The sequence below is a fragment of the Oncorhynchus kisutch genome, linkage group LG1 (genome assembly GCF_002021735.2).
Source record: "Oncorhynchus kisutch isolate 150728-3 linkage group LG1, Okis_V2, whole genome shotgun sequence".
NCBI lineage: Eukaryota > Metazoa > Chordata > Actinopteri > Salmoniformes > Salmonidae > Oncorhynchus > Oncorhynchus kisutch.
Genome location: NC_034174.2, coordinates 58651505 through 58674345, shown reverse-complemented (window position 1 = coordinate 58674345; position 22841 = coordinate 58651505). Strand labels below are relative to the sequence as shown.

Genomic DNA, 22841 nt, shown 5'->3' with positions numbered 1-22841 from the left:
ATATTATCTCAATAGAGATGCACATTCATTCAAATTCCAGTTTGGTTTCTTTTCTCTCTCTTTTTTCCTCTCTCTAGGTTTCGGCAGGAAAGGGAGATCTTGATTAGGGCATTACTCAGGAATTGCAGAGTTCAAGGCCATTTAGATTACTACCCCACCCTTAGCTTGCAGGAAATACTGAACGTGGTGAAAGATTCCATTTTGTAACTGCACCTCTAAAGCACTGTTCATGTTCAGTGCTAGTTACCTATTGACAAGATTTACTCCTCTCATATTCTGCCGTCTGTATTTCAGCCACTCTTGTGAGGGCAGTCTAATGATTGGCAGAGACTGAAAACAATCATTCTGAGTGACAAAAATAACAACAGCCATTTTGTTTAGGCCTAGATATACATATTATATGATATAGCAAACTAGCAAATTAACAGACTAGAAATCGGCATCCAAGGACTAAAAACGATGGTGGAAGACTGGACATCTTAGCGAAGCAGTTCAAAGGTTGCTTCCTTCTTCCCTCACTGTTGAATCAACATCCTGTGGCCTGTGGTGGGTCAGAAGATTGAAATTCTTCTGACTTCCTGTGTATTAGGGCTGGATTAGTGGATGAGGTCACACTGCTATGTTTAGGGGTGACTAACCACTGGACAAAGGCGTTGTCAGATCAACATTCAACATTTGATTGAGTTGTCAGACATTAACTTCACGTAAAACCTGAAATGCTATTGTTGATTGTTCTTTGAAAACTAGATCGAAATTAAACAAAAACTGTGCGTGTTAACGATGTTTTGCCAACTAACCAGCAATGTCGATCTAAAAACCTTATGCCAACAAAACACATGGGAACACTGGGAAAACATAAATACCAGGTAGCGTACTTGACAAGATGTCTCCATGTCATAAAGTGGATAAAGTCCCTCTACTGATAGAAGGGTAAAAACAGATCACCAGTCAGATAAGTCAGGGTGTTATGGCAGATGGCCTGTTTGTTCTTTAACAAGGCCTCAGGTTATCACACAAGCAGCTACCAACAGCTATATGTTTCAAATCAATGACTCAACATCAACATTTTGCTGGCAGACAATGCCTGGCAAAAGGGAAAACAAAGCACTAAACAAGACATGGCTTTGTGTCCATTTACACCCAGTAAAAACATTCACTACATAGTAAAGACGTGATTGAAAACCTCAAGATCATACTTACTATTCTCAAAAGTCACGATAGCACTATATTTTACAGTAGTTTCCACTGGTATTTATCTGCTATTAACTAGGATTAAGGCCGGAATTCAATCCGATCACGCTTTGTCGACAATGCACCTTTAAAGGTCATTTCCGATTTAGCCGACATATGCAGCGTTTACTGTGAATGCGTCGCGAAAGCGGGAACATTGCCTTTAAAAGCTGCATTACTGACCAAGCACGATTGGATTTAATCCCAGCCTAGGTAAATGGTATTCTCTGGAACTTACTAATAAGAATTCAACAACTGAGGGCATAACAAAAGCTAACCTTCAATGTTATATTTCAGAGTATCATTCAAATGGGGTGTCAAGTTCAAATAGTCAGTCAGTGTAGCTTAATAGAGTAAATCAAACTTGTAAAGACCAGAACTAAACTATTTTTCAACACTCAAGTTTGCCCCCTTCCCCACCCCAGCCCATTCAAAGACTTCTTCAGTTCCATGACTTTCTGTTGCCTTCTTTTTTTGTCTCCCCATAAAATATTTTCTTGCCAGTAGCAGAACAGACGGTCATTTAGAGGCCGACTGTGGTGGAAGCCGGGTTGGCAGGGCCCTGTTTGCAGACAAACGTAGTACTTCAGCACTCAAGTCCGTGTGGTGGTAGTCCAGCTCATTGGGGTGGAGAAGTAGCTACAGTCTTGTACAGAAGTGACTGGAGTGCATCTAATAACTTTTTTACACTATTGTGCCAACCCAATCAATACAATGTTAGATCGAATATCGTCTTTTCACACGGTCCTTTCCAGCACGGCTTTAGCAACTATGGCGGATGTGTAACCAAGCCAGCTCAAGCTTGTCAAAGCAAATTATTGACCTAAAAACCCCACTTCAAGGACCCAGATTAAACCTACTCCTGGATGAAAAGGATCAATGGAAAATCTCCATTTAAAAAGTGCTTTTAAGTACAGGAATAAGCTTCATCTGGCTTAGAGAAACCAGCCTTAAATGTATTAGATAAAACAGAAAAATACATGGGACCTGACAATGCACTTTCAATTTATTTTTGGTTGATACAGCCACGGGACAGCTGTACAAAATGATTTGCTCAATGTTTTTTACAGATCATGTCTGTTTAAAAAAAGTCACTGGCACAATGACACCACGCGGTTATGCTGAAAATATAACACATTTTACGAACTATGAACCAGAGAGCTCTGCCTAAATAGCGTCCTATCCATGGGGTCTACTTGTACATCAAGCTGTCTCACGCTACAGAAACAGGAGATAGGCTCCTGTCCTATGAGCAGTTCTGGCTCGAACAAGGTTACTACTTCCTCTTGCTAAAATCAAGGGTCGCGGTGATACAACCAATGGTAATCCTAGTCCCCTTACATTAAGTCTGACCTTTTCAGTTGAACGTTACTGTTCCTAGATCCTGTAGACTACACTTTGAGACCCTATCAACATTTGCTACAGTAGAAGTGTTGCACTAAAATTTGCATGATCATCACACCAGGTCAATCCATAAATTCTGTAATATCTTCGCTCAATTTAAACAATAAATATTATGACGCATGCTGGCACTACATGACACAAGAATAGTAATCAATAAAGTTGACTCTGTGATGTTTTTATCAAGTCAGTCATCTATAACTGAGTAAAGCAAATAGACCAGAGGGTGAAAGTTCAAGTCTATCTCTCTGTCTTCCTTTTCATTCCGGCTGCTTTACAACATTGGACAAGGTTTCGGCAGTTAGTAAACTCTACACAAAGCTACATATTAACAAATGGCACATATTCATCCAGCCGTATCCACATAGTTGTTGTGGCCAGTTTATACCATTCAAATGAGAAAAACTGGACAAATTCTGACCATTGCTGTAAATGTAATGATATATTAATGAAAAGGGGACTTCTATATAACATATATAGAAGAGACACATTCAACAACACAATAGTGCATTCAGACACAATAGCTCATAGAGAGACTGAGTTAATGACTGATATTATCATGTGGCAAAGACCACATTCTCTTTGGGATGAGAGAATCCCCAACAAAGATGTCAACAAAAGTAATCTACACAAGGACAGCAGGACTATAAAACAATGTTACTATGATAACGGTTACATTACCATGTTCATTTCTCCTTTTTTTCTATTGCAGTCTAGCCTGGGGTTCATCATAACGAAAATATGAAAATGTATGTCAAAAATGTTTTGGGAAAATAAGTAATTTTGTAGTAAATGTGCTAAACAATAGTAAACAATATCACACAATAACGCAATGACATACTGTTCAACTAATAGTGATGCTATATAGCGTATATCCCTGTTTTGTAAAAAATAAAAATACGTTTTTTAAATAACACACAAGGCTCCTATACTAACTGTGTAAAAACATATTGTTAAGCGCTAGAATTTCCTAGAATTTGACTCCTTGAAAGTGTATTTGCATGGGATGGCTGGACAAAACAACCACTCCCACCTTCCCTGTCCCCTCTCATGCTATTGTTGTCCTGACTACCCACTAAGAACTAGCATGCATGCCATTTATATAGCATCGTGGATTGTGTGTTTGTAGACAGAGGTCCTCCTTCAAAAACAGTTATTTACTATTTTAATGTCAACACTAAATTCCTATCCTCCAAAAAAGACACAGCCTTATAATCCAATCTGAAAGTCATCCTTACGCCAGATCATAGTGCTGCCATACTAAACGTGTCCTATCCACCACTGTCTTACTGTCTTATACACACAATTTGTTTTATTTTCTAAGAAGTAAAAGAACAACGACGAAATATAATGCTCTTCATCCAACTAATATTACCGTGATAAATTCAACACAGAGGATCCAGAATTCTCTCTCTGGACCTCGCCGTCTATCTGCTGACAGAGCATATAGCATAGCAACACCTATAAACAAAAGGCGACTGCAGTCTCCATCCTTCACTTACCTTGTAGCTGTTTAAAGCGCCCTTCTAACATGTTGTAGTTGAAAGCCACCTGGGCGGGGTAACCAGAGTCCGGGTCGGTGTATTGTACATCTTGCCCACCCAACTCCCAGTCCACTTCCATAGTTCCAAACGAAAACTGGGACCCGCTGAAAGAAAATACCCCCTCGGGGAAAAAAACACAAGCACAGCAAGGCGGAAAAACGGAGGGAAGTTAAGAAGGGATCCAATGGGCTTTTTTTTTTGCCTCCTACCGCCAACCTTGCTACACCGCAAGCTCCAAAAAAGAATCCAGTAAAAGTAAGGAAAGGAGGGAATGTTCTCAAGGACGAGACTCTTCCCAGAGCAGCCACTGAAGGACCAGGCGTGGAGAAGCAGGATCTGTGTCAGATAGGGGGCACAACATGCTTCTTCTTCTCTCTTGATTGTTCTGTCTTCCCTCTCAACCCATTCAAAAGCAGCCTCCACCCCACCCCCCTCTCACGCCCCCCTCCCTCTGGTTGTGAGCGGCCCACCCATTCAGGGGTACAGGCTTTTTAAAGAGTGGTATTGCCCCCCCCCAAAAAAATCACTGCACCTCATCCTCAACTGGCAGACAACTAAGGAAGGAGAAGGAATAGGTGTCCAATAAAAAAAAGAGAATGAAAGGGTTTTTCTCAAATACAGCACACCTTTCATAAGTCTGGGAGGAGGAGGGGAGGGGAACAGGAGTTTGTAATATCGTCAGTGGCTAGCCACTGCCTGGGAGCTCAGTGATGATGTCACCGCCTCATTTCCATGATGGCCCCAGCAGTGGGGAGAAAAAGGAAGGAGGTTGGGCCATACTAAGCCTGAAGAGAGGAGGGGCTAGAGGGAAGCTAGCCAGGATTACAACCCCCCATTTCCCAGCATTGTTGTTCAGTTAGAGACAGAGGAAAAATCTAGCCATTCCAGAAATGTATAAATGCTGGTTTTAAATTATGTGAGCGACCAACGTCCTGTCAAAAAAGTGACCCAACAAACTTCCTGTTTCAGAGGTGAACTGAAAGCCTCCCCCTCTTTCTTCCTAATGGATGAATAGTCCCCATACTGGCTCATGAATGGTTGCTTCCCAAACAAAGGAGGAGCACACTCAACCAGTTTCCACTATGCAGAACATCACAAAGCAAAAAGGATTCTGATTACAAATCAAACATAAATGGTCAAGGTACCTCTGCGAACATTGCCAGGGCAAGGACAGACAGATTTCTCTCTAAGCAGAGACACCTTCTATAACAGTTAGTGTTTGATTCTTTGAGGCTTTGAAAGTAGGAGCTTAGTATAGCAACAGATAAGAGTTGGGTTAGGACTAAAGATGGTACTGTATCATTTGAAGATTAATCTATTTGTCAATCAAAAAATAAAATGACTCATAAATCATAAAGTCCAAAAGAGGTGGTCTTCACAGATAGATCCCTTAAACAATGTAAACTATGCTTGGGTCCTATTATTGCTCACACAATTTCTATTTGCTGCAAAACTGATAAACAACGTAACTGGGAATCAAAATGGCATGTCCATACAAAAAAAAGCACAATAAGGGCGGCCTTTTGCATCTCCCCAATGGTCAAAATGTGGAATCCGTACCATTTCTGATATTATGGAGAGTAATGGTTATTGCACATTCCAAGATTTGAAAGACACATACACATTACCAGGCAACTCCTTTTTTCTATAGGTCTTATTTACAAATTAAGTCACCTATGCTGGCCTATGGTATCCCTCGGGAAACCCAACTACCGAACCATCTAATATTGGGATTTATAAAGAAATTATCTGGGCTTCCAAAATAACTGATCTCTATAATATACACTGAGTATACAAAACATTATGAACACCTGCTCTTTCAACAACAGACTGACCAGGTGAATCCAGGTTAAAGCCATGGTCCTTTATTGATGTCACTTGTTAAATCCACTTCAAATCACTGTAGATGAAGGGGAGGAGACAGGTTAAAGAATGATTGTTAAGCCTTGAGACAATTGAGACATGGATTGTGCATGTGTGCCATTCAGAGGGTAAATGGTCAAGACAAAAGATTTAAGTGCCTTTGAACGGGGTATGGTAGTAGATGCTAGGCACACCAGTTTGTGTCAAGAACTGCAATGCTGCTGGGTTTGTCACGCTAAACTGTTGCCCGTGAGTATCAAGAATGGTTCACCACCCAAAGGACATCCAGCCAACTTGACACAACTGTGGGAAGCATTGGAGTCAACATGGGCCAGCATCCCTGTGGAACGCTTTCGACACCTTGTAGAGTCTATTCCCCGACTAATTGAGGCTGTTCCGAGGGCAAAAAGGGAGAGGGTGCAACTCAATATTAGGAAGGTGTTCCAAATGTTTATTATACTCAGTGTATAAACCAGTTTTGGAAAGTTCATATTCTGAGCTAGTCATTAAAAAAGTGTGGTCCATAGATATAAGTGAATGTGTATAACCCTTTAACTGGAACAGAATATGGAACTTGGCATCCTGTGATCCGAACCATCAATTTATACTATACATTTAAGTTTGTTCACAGACTGTATTTAACACCAAGGAAATGTTTTTCGTTGGATGGAAACATGTTGGATTGGTGGGGTTGGGGGATGGGATGGGAGGTTGGGGGTGGAGGCTCACTTCTTTTTGTTTATTTTCCTTTACATACAACATTTGTTATTACCTTTTAACTCTGTAATATGATCATAATGATCCATACTTACTATTTATGTATATTTTTGTATGTTTTTTAAATATTTTTGAGTGGCAGCCCACAGGTTAATATGATGATATGAAACCTTATGTTGTACCTGTACCCCACACCCCCAATAATAAAAATAATTTTAAAAAGGCGGTCACAAAAAAAGAAATCATTAGTAAAGTCCAGATAATCCTAGTAAATACAACCAAATGAAATCCATACCATACAAGACTAGGCTCTGACCAAATGTTTTCCACAATGATTCCCCCTTGGATTTAGCCACTGACTCAACCATGTAACCTTATATTCATGGCAGTCTCAGGAGTTCTCTGCCACAGAGTATTTTTGCTACATAGCAGCACCATCAACAATATCCCATTTGTCCTCCTCCTGTTCATGAGAAAGCCTTGTGGCGAAGGAGGAGGCCACAGATATGCTGCCTTATACCTACTCCTCATGATGTTATGAATTCATGCTCATCTCAGTACCACGAGTCTTGCAAATCGAATCATTACGACAATGGACACAGGGAATGAGAAGAGGCCAGAAAGGACGCCGTCTGTCTGTCTTTCTGCTGTCTGCCTGTCTGTCTGTCTTTCTGCTGTCTGCCTGTCTGTCTGCCTGCCCAACCTTAGACGTAGATCCTTAGATGTAGATCCCAGTAGTTCATGTGCTTGGGCAGTTTGATTGAGGAACACTAGAATTCCCATAATATAAATTTGATTATTATGTGTTAAATAATATTACATTTGTTGTGTCACAATAAAGCATAAGGAAGTGGTAAACAAAACATATTAAACAAATATACAATGGGTAAAAACACATGATGAATATGCATTCCTAGTTGTACAGAGCCAAAATAAATATGTGAACTGTAAATGGAACGAACGAGACATTAAAGACTTCCTTGTTTTGGTCACAAGGTATCCACAAGGCCATACCCTGCCTAAGGGCTATTCTTCCACAGCCTCCCTATTCTTCCATAACCTCTTGATTACAAGCCTTTTCATCTAGACTTGTAACACACGGTTTTAAGTCAGATTCTTAGTCAAGAAAAATACACACGTCCTTCCACATGACTCACCTCATAGGAATGTCTATGAAACAGAGAAAGTAAATAGGGTGGTGACATTGGGTTGTGGGTTTCTGGGTGGGTTTGTGTGATGGTCAACCTCTGTGATAATCAGACAAATTGAAAATACCAAAAACTTGAGAGTGAAATCTCTTTAAAATGTCAAATTGAGTTGTTCATAAAAATGACACAGTCATCCATTCCTTTTCCTTGTGGCAAATTTAATGTAGATATGCTTTTATTTTAGGTGGATGTGAAACAATAGGGCCTTCACTGAGCTCATGAAGTAGCCTCTTCTCAAAAGTTTTACATGATGCTACAAAGAATGAGGTCAGAACAATTCATGGAGAATGGCCAAGCCCACAGATTTGCAGTGAGTGGAAAATGTATGCACCAAAATGAACCTTGCTTTGCTGACTTACCTTGAAATAGCAGATCTGTATGCAGGTCTCCTATCTTAATTTGATCACTCTGTTGTCGCAGAGAAGAAGGGTCAAATTAAGATAGTGTGTGTGTGGTGTGTGTGTGTGGTGTGTGTGTGTGTGTGTGTGAAGAGTAGCTGCTGCTTTCGCAACAGCTAATGGGAATCTTAACAGAATACCAAATACCAAATAATTTACCCACAATCCACTGCTTTACACTTCCCCATGTGTTCCCATCAGTTAATCTACGTGTCTAATCAATAATTAAAATAAAGAGCCTCACTTAAGATGTGTAGATTCCAATCTGGCTTCAGGGTAATACTTTACATTAAGTTGCTCTTATACCTGTGTAGTAACCCTGCAATTACTACAGTCACAACATTGTTGTTACAAAATAATTGTGTAATATTTTAATACCTTAGTAATTGCATAGAAATGAAGAGCTTGTCAAACAGAGCATGAAAAGAGTCTGACTTAAGTCGGGGAAGGCTCAATTTTATGCAAATGTCCGGCGATGTGGTAGCGTGGTTGATCAATCGAAGCCTACTATAGCTTCTAGCCCCTACTGGATTGGCTGTTGATACCTAGCACTACCTAGCATGCTGTCGGCTTGCTAGCACCCAAATGGTAAGCAACTCTGGGAGAAGCTAGTGTTGTTAGGTGAAGCAATGCTTGCTTGTGGACATTGGTCATAATATGTGAGTTTGAAAGCTTACCAACTTACCAACAAAATAACTTAAGGAAAAATACTTTAACGTACTACTTATGTCGTTTTTTGGGGTATCTGTACTTTACTTTACTATTTATATATTTTTGACAATTTAAATTTTTACTTCACGACAAAATACTGTACTTTTTACATTTTCCTTGACAGTCAAAAGTAGTTGTTACATGATGAATGCTTAGCAGGACAGGAGAATTGTCCAATTCACGCACTTATCAATTGAACACATGGTCATCCCTCCTGCCTCTGATCTGACAGACTCACTAAATATAAATGCATAATTTGTAAATGATGTCTTGAGTGTCGGAATATAACCCTGACTATCCGTACATTTTAAAAACAAGAAACTGGTGCCATCTGCTTTGCTTAATAGAAGGAATTTGAAATGAAATATACTTTTACTTTCGATACTTAATATTTTAGCAATTACATTTACTTTTGATACTTATATTTAGAACCAAATAATTTTAGACTTACTACTCAAGTAGTATTTTACTGGATGACTTTCAATTTTACATGAGTAACTTTCAATATTTTAAGGTCAATTTAGTACTTTTTCCACTACTGTTGAACTCCCTGAAATTGGAAGGTAGGAAGATCGATCCCCAGCCGAGTCATACCAAAGACAATTTTAAAAAAATAATAATGATGCCTCTCTGCTTGGCACTTAGCATTATAGCTTTAAGGATTGGGTGTAAGGCCTTGCAACAGACTAGCATCCTGTCCAGGGGGTATACTTTTAAATCAAGCTGTCTCACGCTACTGGACCAAGAGATATATTTCCTTTTCTGGCTCGGACAAGGCTTAATTGTCCAAGGCTTACTTAGGGTTTAATTGCAGGGAACCGGGCTAGTGAGATTTCCTGAGATTTCCCACCCAAACCCATTCTTGTTTCCTGGGGCAAACAATGTTGAGAAACCGTTAAATTCTAATAAATATTTATGCCTTTATGCCTAAGGAAAACATTCCTTAGGCTACTTGCATGGCTTCTATACATTGAATTGCCTACTACGACATTTCAACATAGTTACGGTAGACAATCCAATCTCAATCTCCCTCTCCCATTCAAATCTCCACTAATGTGTGGCACTGGCAGAGGCTCAAATATAAACTGTTGCTAATCACAAAACGGCTGATACACTGTGACCACAAAAGCGCTTGAGGAAATAAATATTTGCAATAAAAAATGCACAATCTTACGTTAACAAAAGAGGGCGTACGATTGGCTACTGGTCAGATTCGCAGACAATTGATTAACTGCGCTATCCAATGTGCTGAATCTCCGCTAGCCTGTGACAGTCACCACAACAAGTGGGTTAGCAGGAAGTATAAACAGCCACAACCTTCTCAAATTCCCCCGATAGCAGGGAGATAAAAGTGAGATAAATGGGAGATAAAAGGGGTCAACACGCTGCCTGACATCTTTCAGTGAAAGGTAGGCATAAACTAATGTAATTTTCACTAGACCTCATAATATTTTACCAATCGGACAGCGCTTCATATGCCTAGGCTACCTTAAAACTAAGCTACGATGATTCTCTCCACTATACTAGCTTATTTTGTCACAAACTGAAATCAGGCGAACTATTAGAGTTTTAGCAACCAGGAAATGGCGGGAGCGATTTCTACATATTGCAACTTTAACAGAGTATGTTGGCTGCTTGTGTGGGCGTGTGTGTGTGTGGGGGCAGGGGTGGTTACAGAGTTACCAAGCCACTGGGAATGTAACGATGTCCCTTCCTGTTTGAGTCATACGGGGCGAGATGATTCTCAGATGCAACACCATTACTGTAAACATCAAGCGGGCCCTCTTCAATCAAATGTCTTGAATTCATATGCCGTTGACTTCATTCTCATTTTACAAAGTTTTATTTAAGAACAAAGTTTAATAGCAGAATGACCCGTTTTTGATTCAACCCAGGGCGCCTGGTTACTAGGTTGGATTTGAAGGGCCTCTAGTAGGTACATGTTCATGCAGCCATTGAAGACACTCTTGACTGCAGCAAGTGGAGTTGGGTGAGAGGCGTATGCTCCACTGGGCAGGAATGCAGGAAAACACAGTCATGTGAGAAGCAGGATGCTCATCGGAATGCCAAGGGCTTTTTTTTCGAGTTCTCAAAACAGCTTGCGGTCTCTGGCCAGCAAGAAGAGAAACCAAGGAACACTTTCTATTTCTGATCATTTTTTCTCTCTTGTCAAAACATTTTGCTCAATTGCAGGGTTGGCTGCTGGTTCTGCGCAGGCATTTACCTAATGAAACTCTCTCTGTTCCAGTAAGCCTAGGTGACTTTGCCATGGGGATTTTGTATCTAATCTCTCATTTAAAACAGCTCAATGATAGAAAGTCACAACAATTCTACTATTACCAAATGTCATGTCAATCCACCAACAATAATTGCACCAAATTATAATTTCTTATTTTCTCAGTTGAATTTCTCAACACACATTGATCTATATACAAATGAATGATGTGGTTGCCGGGCAGTTTCAAAGAGGTTTCTTCCCTATCTTCCTGTATCTGTCTGCCAACATCTACCTTGAGCGATTGCTTTGCCTGCCTGGAGTGCCAGGTGGGTGGGGTTTGCACTTTTGCCATCATTTTTATTGGTTTCATTGCATCAGGCAAGCACAGCTCCACTATTTTGAATAGTATTTCAACCGAAGTCCAAGTGTACATCATCATACGACCATTGCTATTCTATGAGATGAAGTGAATGCAATGCCAACAACAGGGGTTATCCTTCTTGGCACTAACTCCTCTCCTCTCTGCCTCACTCACCTGCCAGGGCCTTGATGCGCGAGCGCTCGAACAGGCGAGCTGAGCTGTTCTCGTTGTCCCACTCATCTTCCCAGCGGTTGTTGACCGTGTCGCTGCTGCTGTACTGCTGCGTGATCTCCATGTGCTCATATTCCGCGGCCACTGTCGTCATCCTGACCTTTCACCTTTGACCTTTTCACCGATTATACTTCCTCATCAGTGGCTTCTGATGAAGCCCTGCAAACACAGACAGAGAGAGACATGTTCACATACATGCTACATTTAGTTAGAACAGCAGGGCTGTATTAGGTTTAGGGTGAAGTTGCCCCTAGATGCTGATCTTGGGTCAGTTTAGCATTTTCCCCTTTATAATGGGTTGGGGGAGGGAAAGCTGATTCTAGTTCTGTGCCTGGGGTACACTTCACTGAGAGGTGGAATTACATATTGTAGATGGTGTTCCAAGTCGTCTTTATGCAGTCATGCTGTGCATCGCAGAAGATTGCTGTATCATATTAATGTGGTTGTGAGATCTGATCATTTGTGCAGCATGACTGCAGAAAAGATGACCTGGAATGCAACCATTGTATAAGGGCAGAACTATGGGGATATTTTCAATAAGATTTCAGCCCGATGTATCACGCTATACTTTCGATTGGCTGCCTAAACATGGTTCATAGGTAGACAAACAGAGCAAGAGTACACAATGTCTATCTCTTGGTTTAATCACATTTTCCAAATATGTCAAGGATTTAAACCCAATTATAGATATGTGAAAAGTGAGAAACTGAATGACAGTGTCATTTTGTCATAATAGAAATTACATAAATGGAGACAACAGTGTTTCCCCACTCAAAGTGAATTAGCCAACAATGTTTTGCTGCTGCCTAAGGACAAACTAATCAAGACACACAGTGCCATCTTCTGGTAAAACCCGAGACTCACTTCTACAGATCGTTTTCTATCAAATATACCACAATCATTCAGGGTAGCCCTTTCTTGCAGTCAATGACCAAAAGCACCCTCTTCGACCTCATGGGTGGAATATTATTCATATTTTTTGTTATATTTCAGTCTTCTGTGATGTATATAAAGTTGATGGCAGCATTAGTTTCAAAATTATGATATTCCCATTTTTAAATATTGCTACCCTGAAAGTCCAGAGTGCTTTATTTGAAATAAATGTATTGATACCGAATGGTATCATGTTCAAATTGATCAGAAATACAGTGTAGACATTGTTAATGTTGTAAATGGCTATTGTAGCTGGAAACGGCAGCTTTTTTATGGAATATGGGCCCATTATCAGCAACCATCACTCCTGTGTTCCAATGGAACGTTGTGTTAGCTACTCCAAGTTTATAATTTTAAAAGGCTAATTGATCATTAGAAAACCATTTTTCAGTTATGTTAGCACAGCTAAAAACTGTTGTTCTGATTAAAGAAGCAATAAAACAGGCCTTCTTTAGACTAGTTGAGTATCTGGGTTAGATTACAGGCTCAAAATGTCCAGAAACAAAGCACTTTCCTCTGAAACTCGTCAGTCTATTCTTGTTCTGAGAAATGAAGGCTAGTCTATGTGAGATATTGCCAAGAAACTGAAGATCTCATTCAATGCTGTGTACTACTCCAGTCACATAACAGCGCAAACTGTCTATAACCAGAATAGAAAGAGAAATGGGAGGCCCCGGTGCACAATTGAGCACAATTGCAAAAAGGTTTTCTAATGATCAATTAGTCTTTTAAAATTATAAACTTGGATCAGCTAACACAACATGCCATTTGAACATAGGAGTGATGGTTGCAGATAAATGGGCCTCTGTACGCCTATGTAGATATTCCATTAAAAATGAGCCATTTCCAGCTACAATAATCATTTACAACATTAACAATGTCTACACTGTATTTCTGATCGATTTGATGTTATTTTAATGGACAAATGTGTAAGTCAGCACTCCGGCTAGACGGGGTCGTTCATGGAGCTAACAACTGAACTACAACCTGAGATTGTGTAAAACGTAAAACGTGTTTTACGAACACTCGTGTATGTACAGTGCATTCGGAAAGCATTCATATCCCTTCACTTTTTCAAAATTTTGTTACGTTACAGCCTTACTCTAAAATGTATTAAATAATATAATTAATCATCAATCTACAATACCATAATGACAAAGGTTTTTAGACATTTTTATTAATGTATTAAAAATTAAAAAATTAAATCTTATTCATAAGTATTCAGAAGCTTTGCAAACCTGTCATCAAGGCAAAGGATTGCTATCTGAAGAATCTCAAATATAAAATATATTTGGATTTGTTTAGCACTTTTTAGGTTACAACATGATTCCATATGCATTAGGTAATCATATGCATGAGGTAGTCATGACATAGGCACCTGGAATGTGCCTTGTTAAAAGTTAATTTGTGGAATTTCTTTCCTTCTTAATGCGTTTGAGACAATCAGTTGGTTTGTGACAAGGTAGAGGTGGTATACAGAAGATAGCCCTATTTGGTAAAAAAAAGACCAAGTCCATATTATGGCAAGAACAGCTCAAATAAGCAAAGAGAAACGTCAGTCTATCGTTACTTTAAGACATGAAGGTCAGTCAGTCAGGAAAATGTCAAGAACTTTGAAAGTTTCTTCAAGTGCAGTTGCAAAAACCATCAAGCACTATGATGAAACTGGCACTCATGAGGACTGGCACAGGAAAGGAAGAGCCAGAGTTCCTCTGCTGCAGAGGATAAGTTCATTAGAGTTAACTGCAGCTCAGATTGCAGCCCAATAAATGCTTCACAGTGTTCAAGTAACAGACACATCTCAAGATCAACTGTTCAGAGGAGACGGCGTGAATTATGCCTTCATGGTCAAATTGCTACAAAGAAACCACTCCTAAAGGACACCAATAAGAAGAAGAAACTTGCTTGGGCGAAGAAACATGAGCAATGGACATTCGACTGGTGGAAATCTGTCCTATGGTCTGTTGAGTCCAAATTTAAAAATGTTGGTTCCAACCGCCATGTCTTTGTGAGATGCAGCAAAGGTGAACGGATGATCTCTGCATGTGTGGTTCCCACCACGAAGCATGGAGGAGGAGGTGTGATGGAGTGGGGGATCTTTGCTGGTGACACAGTCAGTGTTTTATTTAGAATTCAAGGCACACTTAACCAGCATTACTATCACAGCATTCGGCAGCGATATGACATCCCATCTGGTTTGCGCTTAGTGGGACTTTCATTTGTTTTTCAACAGGACAATGACCCAAAACACACCCCCAGGCTGTGCAAGGGCTATTTGACCAAGGAGAGTGATAGAGTGCTGCATCAGATGACCTGACCTCAACCTAATTCAGATGGTTTGGGATGAGTTGGACCGCAGAGTGAAGGAAAGCAGCCAACAAGTGCTCAGCATATGTGGGAACTCCAAGACAGTTGGAAAATCATTCCTCATGAAGCTGGTTGAGAGAATGCCAAGAGTGTGCAAAGCTGTCATCGAGGCAAAGGGCGGCTACTTTAAAGAATCTCAAATATAAAATATATTTTGATTTGTTTAACACTTTTTTGGTTACTACATGATTCCATGTGTTATTTCATAGTTTTGATATCTTCACTATTATGCTACAATGTAGAAAATAGTAATAATAAAGAAAAACCCTTGAATGAGTAGGTGTATCCAAACTTTTGACTGGTACTGTATATAATACATAAACTAATAATACTCCCAATCAGATGCTTTTTCGAAAATAGGCATCATACCCTACAATAAAGAATAATTAAGAATAAAAGAAAGAAAGAGAGATGGAGGGCGTCATCATTGGCGTTGTCATTATCACAGCTCCTACAGTTGATGGAAGCAGCAGTGTACATACAGTACATACTTTATTTCGCTAACCAGAGGCCTCCACAGGGACTACAGCTGCCTTTTACCCACTTCGCCACTTAGCAGACAATTCTAAGTGCATATGATCATCAGCAGAAACTGCAACCAAAGGGCTCTCCACTTCCTGTAAACATTAGTAGTTATCTATAGATTGCCTCAGCCTTTTCCTGCTCCTCTGATACTTTGTGTATCCCCCTCTATCCCTCCCCTGTCTAGGCATGAGTCCCAAATGGCACCCTTTTTCCTTTTCCCTAGTGCCCTATGGGCCCTGCTCAAAGTAGTACACTATAAAGGGAATAGATTGTCATTTGTGATGTAGCCTAGGGTGCAGGTTGACATGTATTGTCATGAGTCTTGTCCTGGAGGCGGAACTGAGCGATTTCGGCTAGATATGCTAGCCGCAAAGTCAAAATTAGCTATATTGTAAATATTACAGAAAACTAAAATTCGCTTTTTGGTCTTCATTTAAGGTTAGGGTTAGGCGTTTGCAGTGTGGTTAAGGTAAGGGTTAGGTTTAAAATCAGATTTTATGAAGACACTGCAGAGCTGCCTGCATAACATGAAAAATGCTAACCTGCTCCTAAGACTGCCAAGCCATTACCGCCAAAGAGTATTCAACTCAACCAATTTCATTAGCTGGTTACCAACGCAGCTAATGTCTATATTTGACTAGTTATCTGAACATACAAATTCTCAAGTTCTCAGTCTTTGTTTGGTAAAAAATAATTCAAATAATTTTAAAGATGTAGTCCGGGATCTTAAGAATTTACAAATCCGTAGCATATTGTACGAATTGGAATTCGTAACATACCATGCACATTTTTTTAAATGCAGGATGTAACATATCATACGGCATAGATGAGGTAGAACACAATTGTGCAAAATCTTCAGTGACCCGTTTTGGCACATGATCACAACATTCAAAACTACTGGCTGAAATTATGCAAAAGCATTACTTTACGGCAATCATTGATAATACTTCTGCTCAACTGCTCTGTACTGATCGTTTATGTCTTCTTTAATAAAAAATGTCCATCCGTATTATATATATTTTTCACTTTTACCCCTTTTCTCTCAAATTGGTAGTTACAGTTTTGTCCCATCACTGCAACTTCCGTACGGACTCGAGAGTAGCGAAAGTGGAGAGCCATGCGTCCTCTGAAACACGACCCAGCCAAGCCGCACTGCTTCTTGACACACTGCCCGCTTAACCTGGAAGCCAGCAACACCAATGTGTCGGAGGAAACACCGTCCAACTGGCGACCAAAAGTCAGCTTGCAGGAACCCGGCCCGCCACAAGGAGTCACTAGAGCGCGAGGGGACAATGACATCCTGGCCGGCCAAACCCTCCCATAACCAGGACGACGCTGGGCCAATTGTGCACCGGCTCATGGGTCTCCCCGTCATGGCCGGCTGTGACACAGCCTGGGATCGAACCCGGGTCTGTAGTGCGCCACTCGGGAGGCCCCCATCCATATTCTAAATACAAAATGAATGTTCTGTTTTGATAGAATGAATCAAGGGGGGATACATTTTAATCATCATAAGAAGTCCTAGGATTCAGAAAAAAAGTTCATTAGCAATTGTGTATTAGTGATCTTAACATTTACTGGATGTAAGAGGAGATATCAGCCCTCGAGGAAATGGAGGAGGAGATATGGGACGGTATGGAGCTCTTCAAATGGCCTTCGTGTTAATGTCCTGAAAGGAAAGCAGAGCTAATAAGGGTCCCCTGGGGCTAGAACAACTCTAATGGAACAGGTAACATGAGCCCTCCAAACACTCCATAAACCTGTGGAAAAATCCCATGAAGATATAAAAACAGACTTCCGTCAAACGTAAAGTATGGCAAATATCAAATGCAGAAGTGATGCATTGTTCATATTGAGATACAGGTATACATATTGCTGGGTGAGTTTAGGTCAATGGTCAGTCATCAGGTCAGGTCAGACTGTAAGGGGTCAGGTAGTAGATTCAGGTTCATCTATTCATTCCTTGTAAGAAATACCTTAAGAATTTGAATTATGTTGTTAAAATGATGTTATTTCTAGTGTGTTCTTATGCCAAATACTTACTGGGTTTCTTAAATTCCTTCGTGTGTGTACTGATTTTTCCTGCAATTCGACATGTACTCCCTGCCTGCAATATAGCGTACATTTCACTATAGACCTTTCCATCTACTAATTTCAGAGAGGAATAACATGAAACTACACACTCTGCAAAAACTGGTTGAACCAATGTTTCCATGTCGTTTAAAAAAAGAGTCAATGTGATACCATTGAATCAACATGGAAAACTGATTGGATTTGCAAAAGGTCATCAACGTAAGGGAATTTAGTCTTTTTTTCAGCCAACTTTAAATCCAATGACATGGTGACACGTTTTGTTGATTTCACATGGAATTCACATTAGTTGACAACTCAACCAAATGTAAATCAAAAAGAGATGTTGAACTGACATCTGTGCCCAGTGGGTAGCCATCCTTTCTCTCTAAGAAACACTACAAAGCCCTACCATACCACCACTAGGTGTCCTCCTCTTCCAAAGGCTCTCACAACTGCTAGAATTATCAAGTCAGGCTCAGTACCCCCTTCCCTCTCCTTCTCTCCGCTCCTCTATGACATTGCTTATATGCAGCTGTTGGGTCATTTAATTTCTGCTATGGTCCATCTCAACAGAATCCCTAGATGGCCTACAAAAGCCCTAAATGGCATTGGACCCTCCATCCTGTCAGATCTATGAAACTTCCTTTTTCCTCCCACTCACCACGCCTTTGGAACTCCCTTCCCGACAATCTCAGGGCTGCTCAAACCTATGGGATATTTAAAGCAGGCCTTTAGACTCATCTCTATTGGCTGGCATTTCTGTTCGATATATTATAATTTTTCACCCCACAGCCCTTTCATTCGGAGTAGGGTGAAGTTGTCCCTAGACGCTGATCATTTGTCAGGCGGGTTCGGATTGAGTAAAGGAAACTAATCCTAGCCTGTACCTAGGGGAAACTTCACCCCACAGCCCTTTCATCACCCTAAATCTAGGGTTTGGTAAGGAAAGGTGAGTAATATCATCTCTACACATCACATTTCTATGAGCAACAGTTTGAACATTTCACCTTCTTGAATACACCCCAGGTTAAATATTATGGCAAAGCAGTCCAGTTCAGCGGTTAAGAATGTTGGTCCAGTAACCGAAAGGTCGCTAGTTTTAATCCCCAAGCTGACTAAGGGAATTATCTGTCAATGTGCCATTTAGTAAGTTGCTCTGGATAAATTTCTCTGGTTAAGAGTATCTGCTAAATGACTCAACTATAAATGTAATGATATTTCACTCGCAGACACAATTTCACCCACTAGGGAACGGAGATCCACATTGATCTGAGATGGTGCAATCATAGAATATCAACCAGCATTTTGTCTCTTCAAATGGCAACATTTGAACAATTTATTTTTACAGACAGTCATGTTTACTTCACAGAATGAGAGCAGGCTACAAGATATACATTCCAGTTACAAGGCACCTCCATTGATGGAATACATGCTATTTACATACATTCCAAAAAAACTGAGGCTATGGGGTATATTCAGAATCTGAATGTCCCACCTGCCTCCTCCCCCAAGAAAAAGTATCATGATATTGACACCCTATTCAGATGGTATGAAAATCCAGTAGATGTAGATGTGGGTTTCTCCAATGATATGTCATGTTTCACATGGTGTGTATTGTGGATGTCCATCATCCATTTTGTATGGTATGTTATGAATAACAATTCATATGATATGTTTAGAATGGCATATTGTCCAATATGTTACGAATTAGCTAAAGTTATGATATGTTTACGAATTCCAATATGTTGTGGTTAACGTTAGCTAGGTGGCTAACATTAGCTCGGCTAGGGGTTAGGGGTTAAGGTTAGGGTTAGGGTTAATCCTTATGAGTCTAAACTGGGGGGTGGTGGGGGGGATTCTACTAAGATAACATATGGAAAGAATTGTTTTAAGATGGTCATACCAAGTATCATTTAACTATTTGATTTTGAATGTTAGGTATTTCTGATGAAACATTTAATTTGGCCTTACTGCTATTAGCCCATAGATATGCATTGAATGGCAGATTCAGACATGGAAAAACAGATATATTAGAGTGTAGCCCAAACTGTTCGGAAGCTTACAGACGTTTTCATGAGAAAACCGATTTTCGGGATGTCTCCTTGTGCTGACGATCACCGCTGTAGCTTGGCCACCTTCCACCCATGATGCAGAAAGCCGCTATTGAATTGAGACGCAGCCCATGCAAAAAAATGATATCTCTACCTTAAAACAGAAGGACTTGGATGGGGATTTATTTCATCATGCTAATTAGATTTCCCACGGGGGCACGGACATCGACTGTAGGGGGTTAAAGGGGGTTAAGGGGGTTACCGTAGGGGGTTAAGGTTAGTGTTAAGGTAATTTAACAAGCTAAGTCGTTGCAAAGTAGCTAAAAAGTAGTAAGTAGTTGCAAAGTTGCTAATTAGCTAAAAGTTGTCCTTGGTTAGATTTGAACGCGCAACCTTTATGTTGCTAGACGTTCACATTATATACGCCCACTCATCCATCACAACCAACCACCCTACTTTTGGTTTTGCCTTAAGTAACCTTCTGTCTTATGTAACTATACCAAACTAACTTGAGTGTCACGGATTTACATTTACTATACTACATCTAGTCTATGAGACTAGGCTGCTTCCACCCCCTCACTCTGAGCAATAACAGAAATTGCAACAGCTTGGATACTAGCTTGGCAAATCACCATGGAGCCCTATATACCCAGAAACCTTTGTGCTATCTAACAGTTGGCTGTTGTGTGGACCCGTTCAGTCTGAAGCTATCATTTTACCATCTATTCTCCACAATGTCCGTCATGTAAAGCTGTATGGACAAGAGGGGAATGATGGCCATACTATCCTGATATAGCAACCGTCTGGCATAATTTGTTTCAGTAATTTTCATGCATTCTACATCAGCTCACCATGACAGTGCTGTGTGTTTCTAAACTAGGGCTAAGCCGAGGGTATGCATGTTTAAAATCTACATGGCAATCACACAATGATGATTTCCTTTGCAAGCAGGACATTCTAGAGCATACAATATGGACACTTTCCCCCTTTTTCAATGTATAAAGCCAGACAATCCTTGTTACATCACACATCCCCTTCCCAAACACACACGCAACAAAATCTGATTTTGTATCTCCACACACCCACACAGATGCTGCTCTACACCTCGCATCGCATACTGGTGCTACGGATACGGATTGCATCTATTGTTAAGCCCCCCCTTCACTACCTCTGTTTAAAGCGACAGGAGAGACATCATGCCACTCAAGTCTTTGTGCATTCAAACATGTATGCTATCCAAGGCATGTAGTTTTGCAGCTGACCATATTACTGTACGACTGGCTTTTTGTAACGCATCACTAGCATACCAGGCAATCGTATTTTGGGAGGGTCTCCTACTAACTGGACACACATGCATGGAATGTGTGTTAACGCAAGTGCTTGCTACAGCTGTGCTACAGCTTTTTAGCATGACACACATAGAACAAGGCCCTACAGAAGGCACTCATTTATATTCTACTGCGTATGTGCTGAAAGAGATACAATTGCTCAGAGTCGGATTTGAAACTAGATCGTTTCTAAATTGTGTAGAATTGTGCAAAAACAAGGCAAATTATGTGAATTCCAGATGATGATATTGGGCTTTGGTTGAAGGGAGATTTGGGGAGTCCCCATAATACAGTGACTCACTCAGCCCTGAATCCTCATTTACTTTGACATCCGCCTACGTAACTCAATTGTTTGAGTGCAAATCTTCTATTGACATTAATGTATGAAAGCATGTGCATCACATGCTAAGATTATGAAGGAAGAGATCCAAGCCTTCCAATCAGATCTTTGTCACCTACCTCCCTCAGCCCCATTAGCTGACCGTATCTCCTCCAACATTATTATATTTACAGTCGATGCCATACTATGCTAATCCCTTTCTCAAGTGAGTTTGTTGACGTATACCATGTCCAGAAAACACACATTTAAAAAATGTTTACATTTTTTTATTTTCATATGAGCTACATGAATGTTACGATCCATTCTTAAAAGGGTGATGTTTTTTTTAAATAAATTGTACTTGTCTGCAGTTTCTACTGACATGCATCCTTAAATAATAAACCAACATTAATCTGAGAAAATTAATCTGAGAAATGTCTTGCTACAACAGCTGCAAGATGATCAGTTTTCAGTTTCAAATGTGCTAATGGCTATCCAGTATACTGTTGGTAAAGGCACACATCCAAAGCTCTTATTATTATGTAATGTTCAGCTATTTGCAAGATGAATGACAAAGCTAGTGGGATAACAAAGAGTATGGACAACAGTTGTGCAGGGTTGAGAACCAATCCAATTTTTTTGAACGGAGATTTCTCCACCATTTTACAGTAACTAAACAATATATTTAAAAATGTGTTCTGGGTCCCAACTGGGGCATAGGCTAGGTCTCTTCTGACAAGTGAGATTCTATGTAGTCATTTCACCAATTGATAGTCATATATACAAGGAAAGGATTAGGACACAGTCTATACCAGGGGTGGGCACACTTTTTGGCTCGAGGGCCACATCGGGACGAAAATAATAAACGGTGTGCCACACAGATTTTCTGGGGGAAAGATTTGTTTGCTAAAATCAATTTGAAAATATATAGGTCCATTATCATTTCTACATACTTCCTATCTAGTTTTAAATATTCAAGTGTGGCCTGGAGTCCCAAAACAATAATTCTCCCATCTCAAAAAAAACCTCACTCAAACCTCCCATGGGCCTGATTGAATGGGCATGCAGACCGGATCTGGCCTGTGGGCCATATTTGCCCACCCCTGATCTATACGCATCTCCAGAGTCTAAAACTATCCTCTGCTGCTTGCCTCCCAGCACTGATCAGAAAGAACTGGCAAGATGCAAGCATATGATCTACTACGATTGAGCCAGATTGCCTTCACCTGTCCTCTTTTGGATTGGTACAGATAAAGTAGAGTAGAAGAGGTGTGGAGGCCACTGTAGACTATTGAGATGCAAGTATCTTACTGTGATCTAATCAGACAAACCAGCCCCTGACAGCCAGTAATGAGTACTCTGT

The 22841-nt window shown here is 40.3% G+C and overlaps 1 protein-coding gene across 2 annotated transcripts in view; it reads right to left on the bottom strand.

Moving 5' to 3' along the window:
• The window catches only part of sptbn1 (spectrin, beta, non-erythrocytic 1), a 90123-nt gene that overhangs the window by 57913 nt on the left and 9369 nt on the right, over positions 1-22841 (bottom strand). Inside the window, exon 2 of one of the 2 annotated variants that reach the window (XM_020482574.2) lies at positions 11826-12041. In XM_020482574.2, coding sequence (XP_020338163.1) covers positions 11826-11976 — 151 coding nt within the window. In that variant the 5' untranslated portion in view covers positions 11977-12041. Of the gene's footprint in view, positions 1-4133; positions 4582-11825; positions 12042-22841 lie in introns of those variants that run through there. The other variant, XM_020482583.2, reaches the window with a different exon arrangement.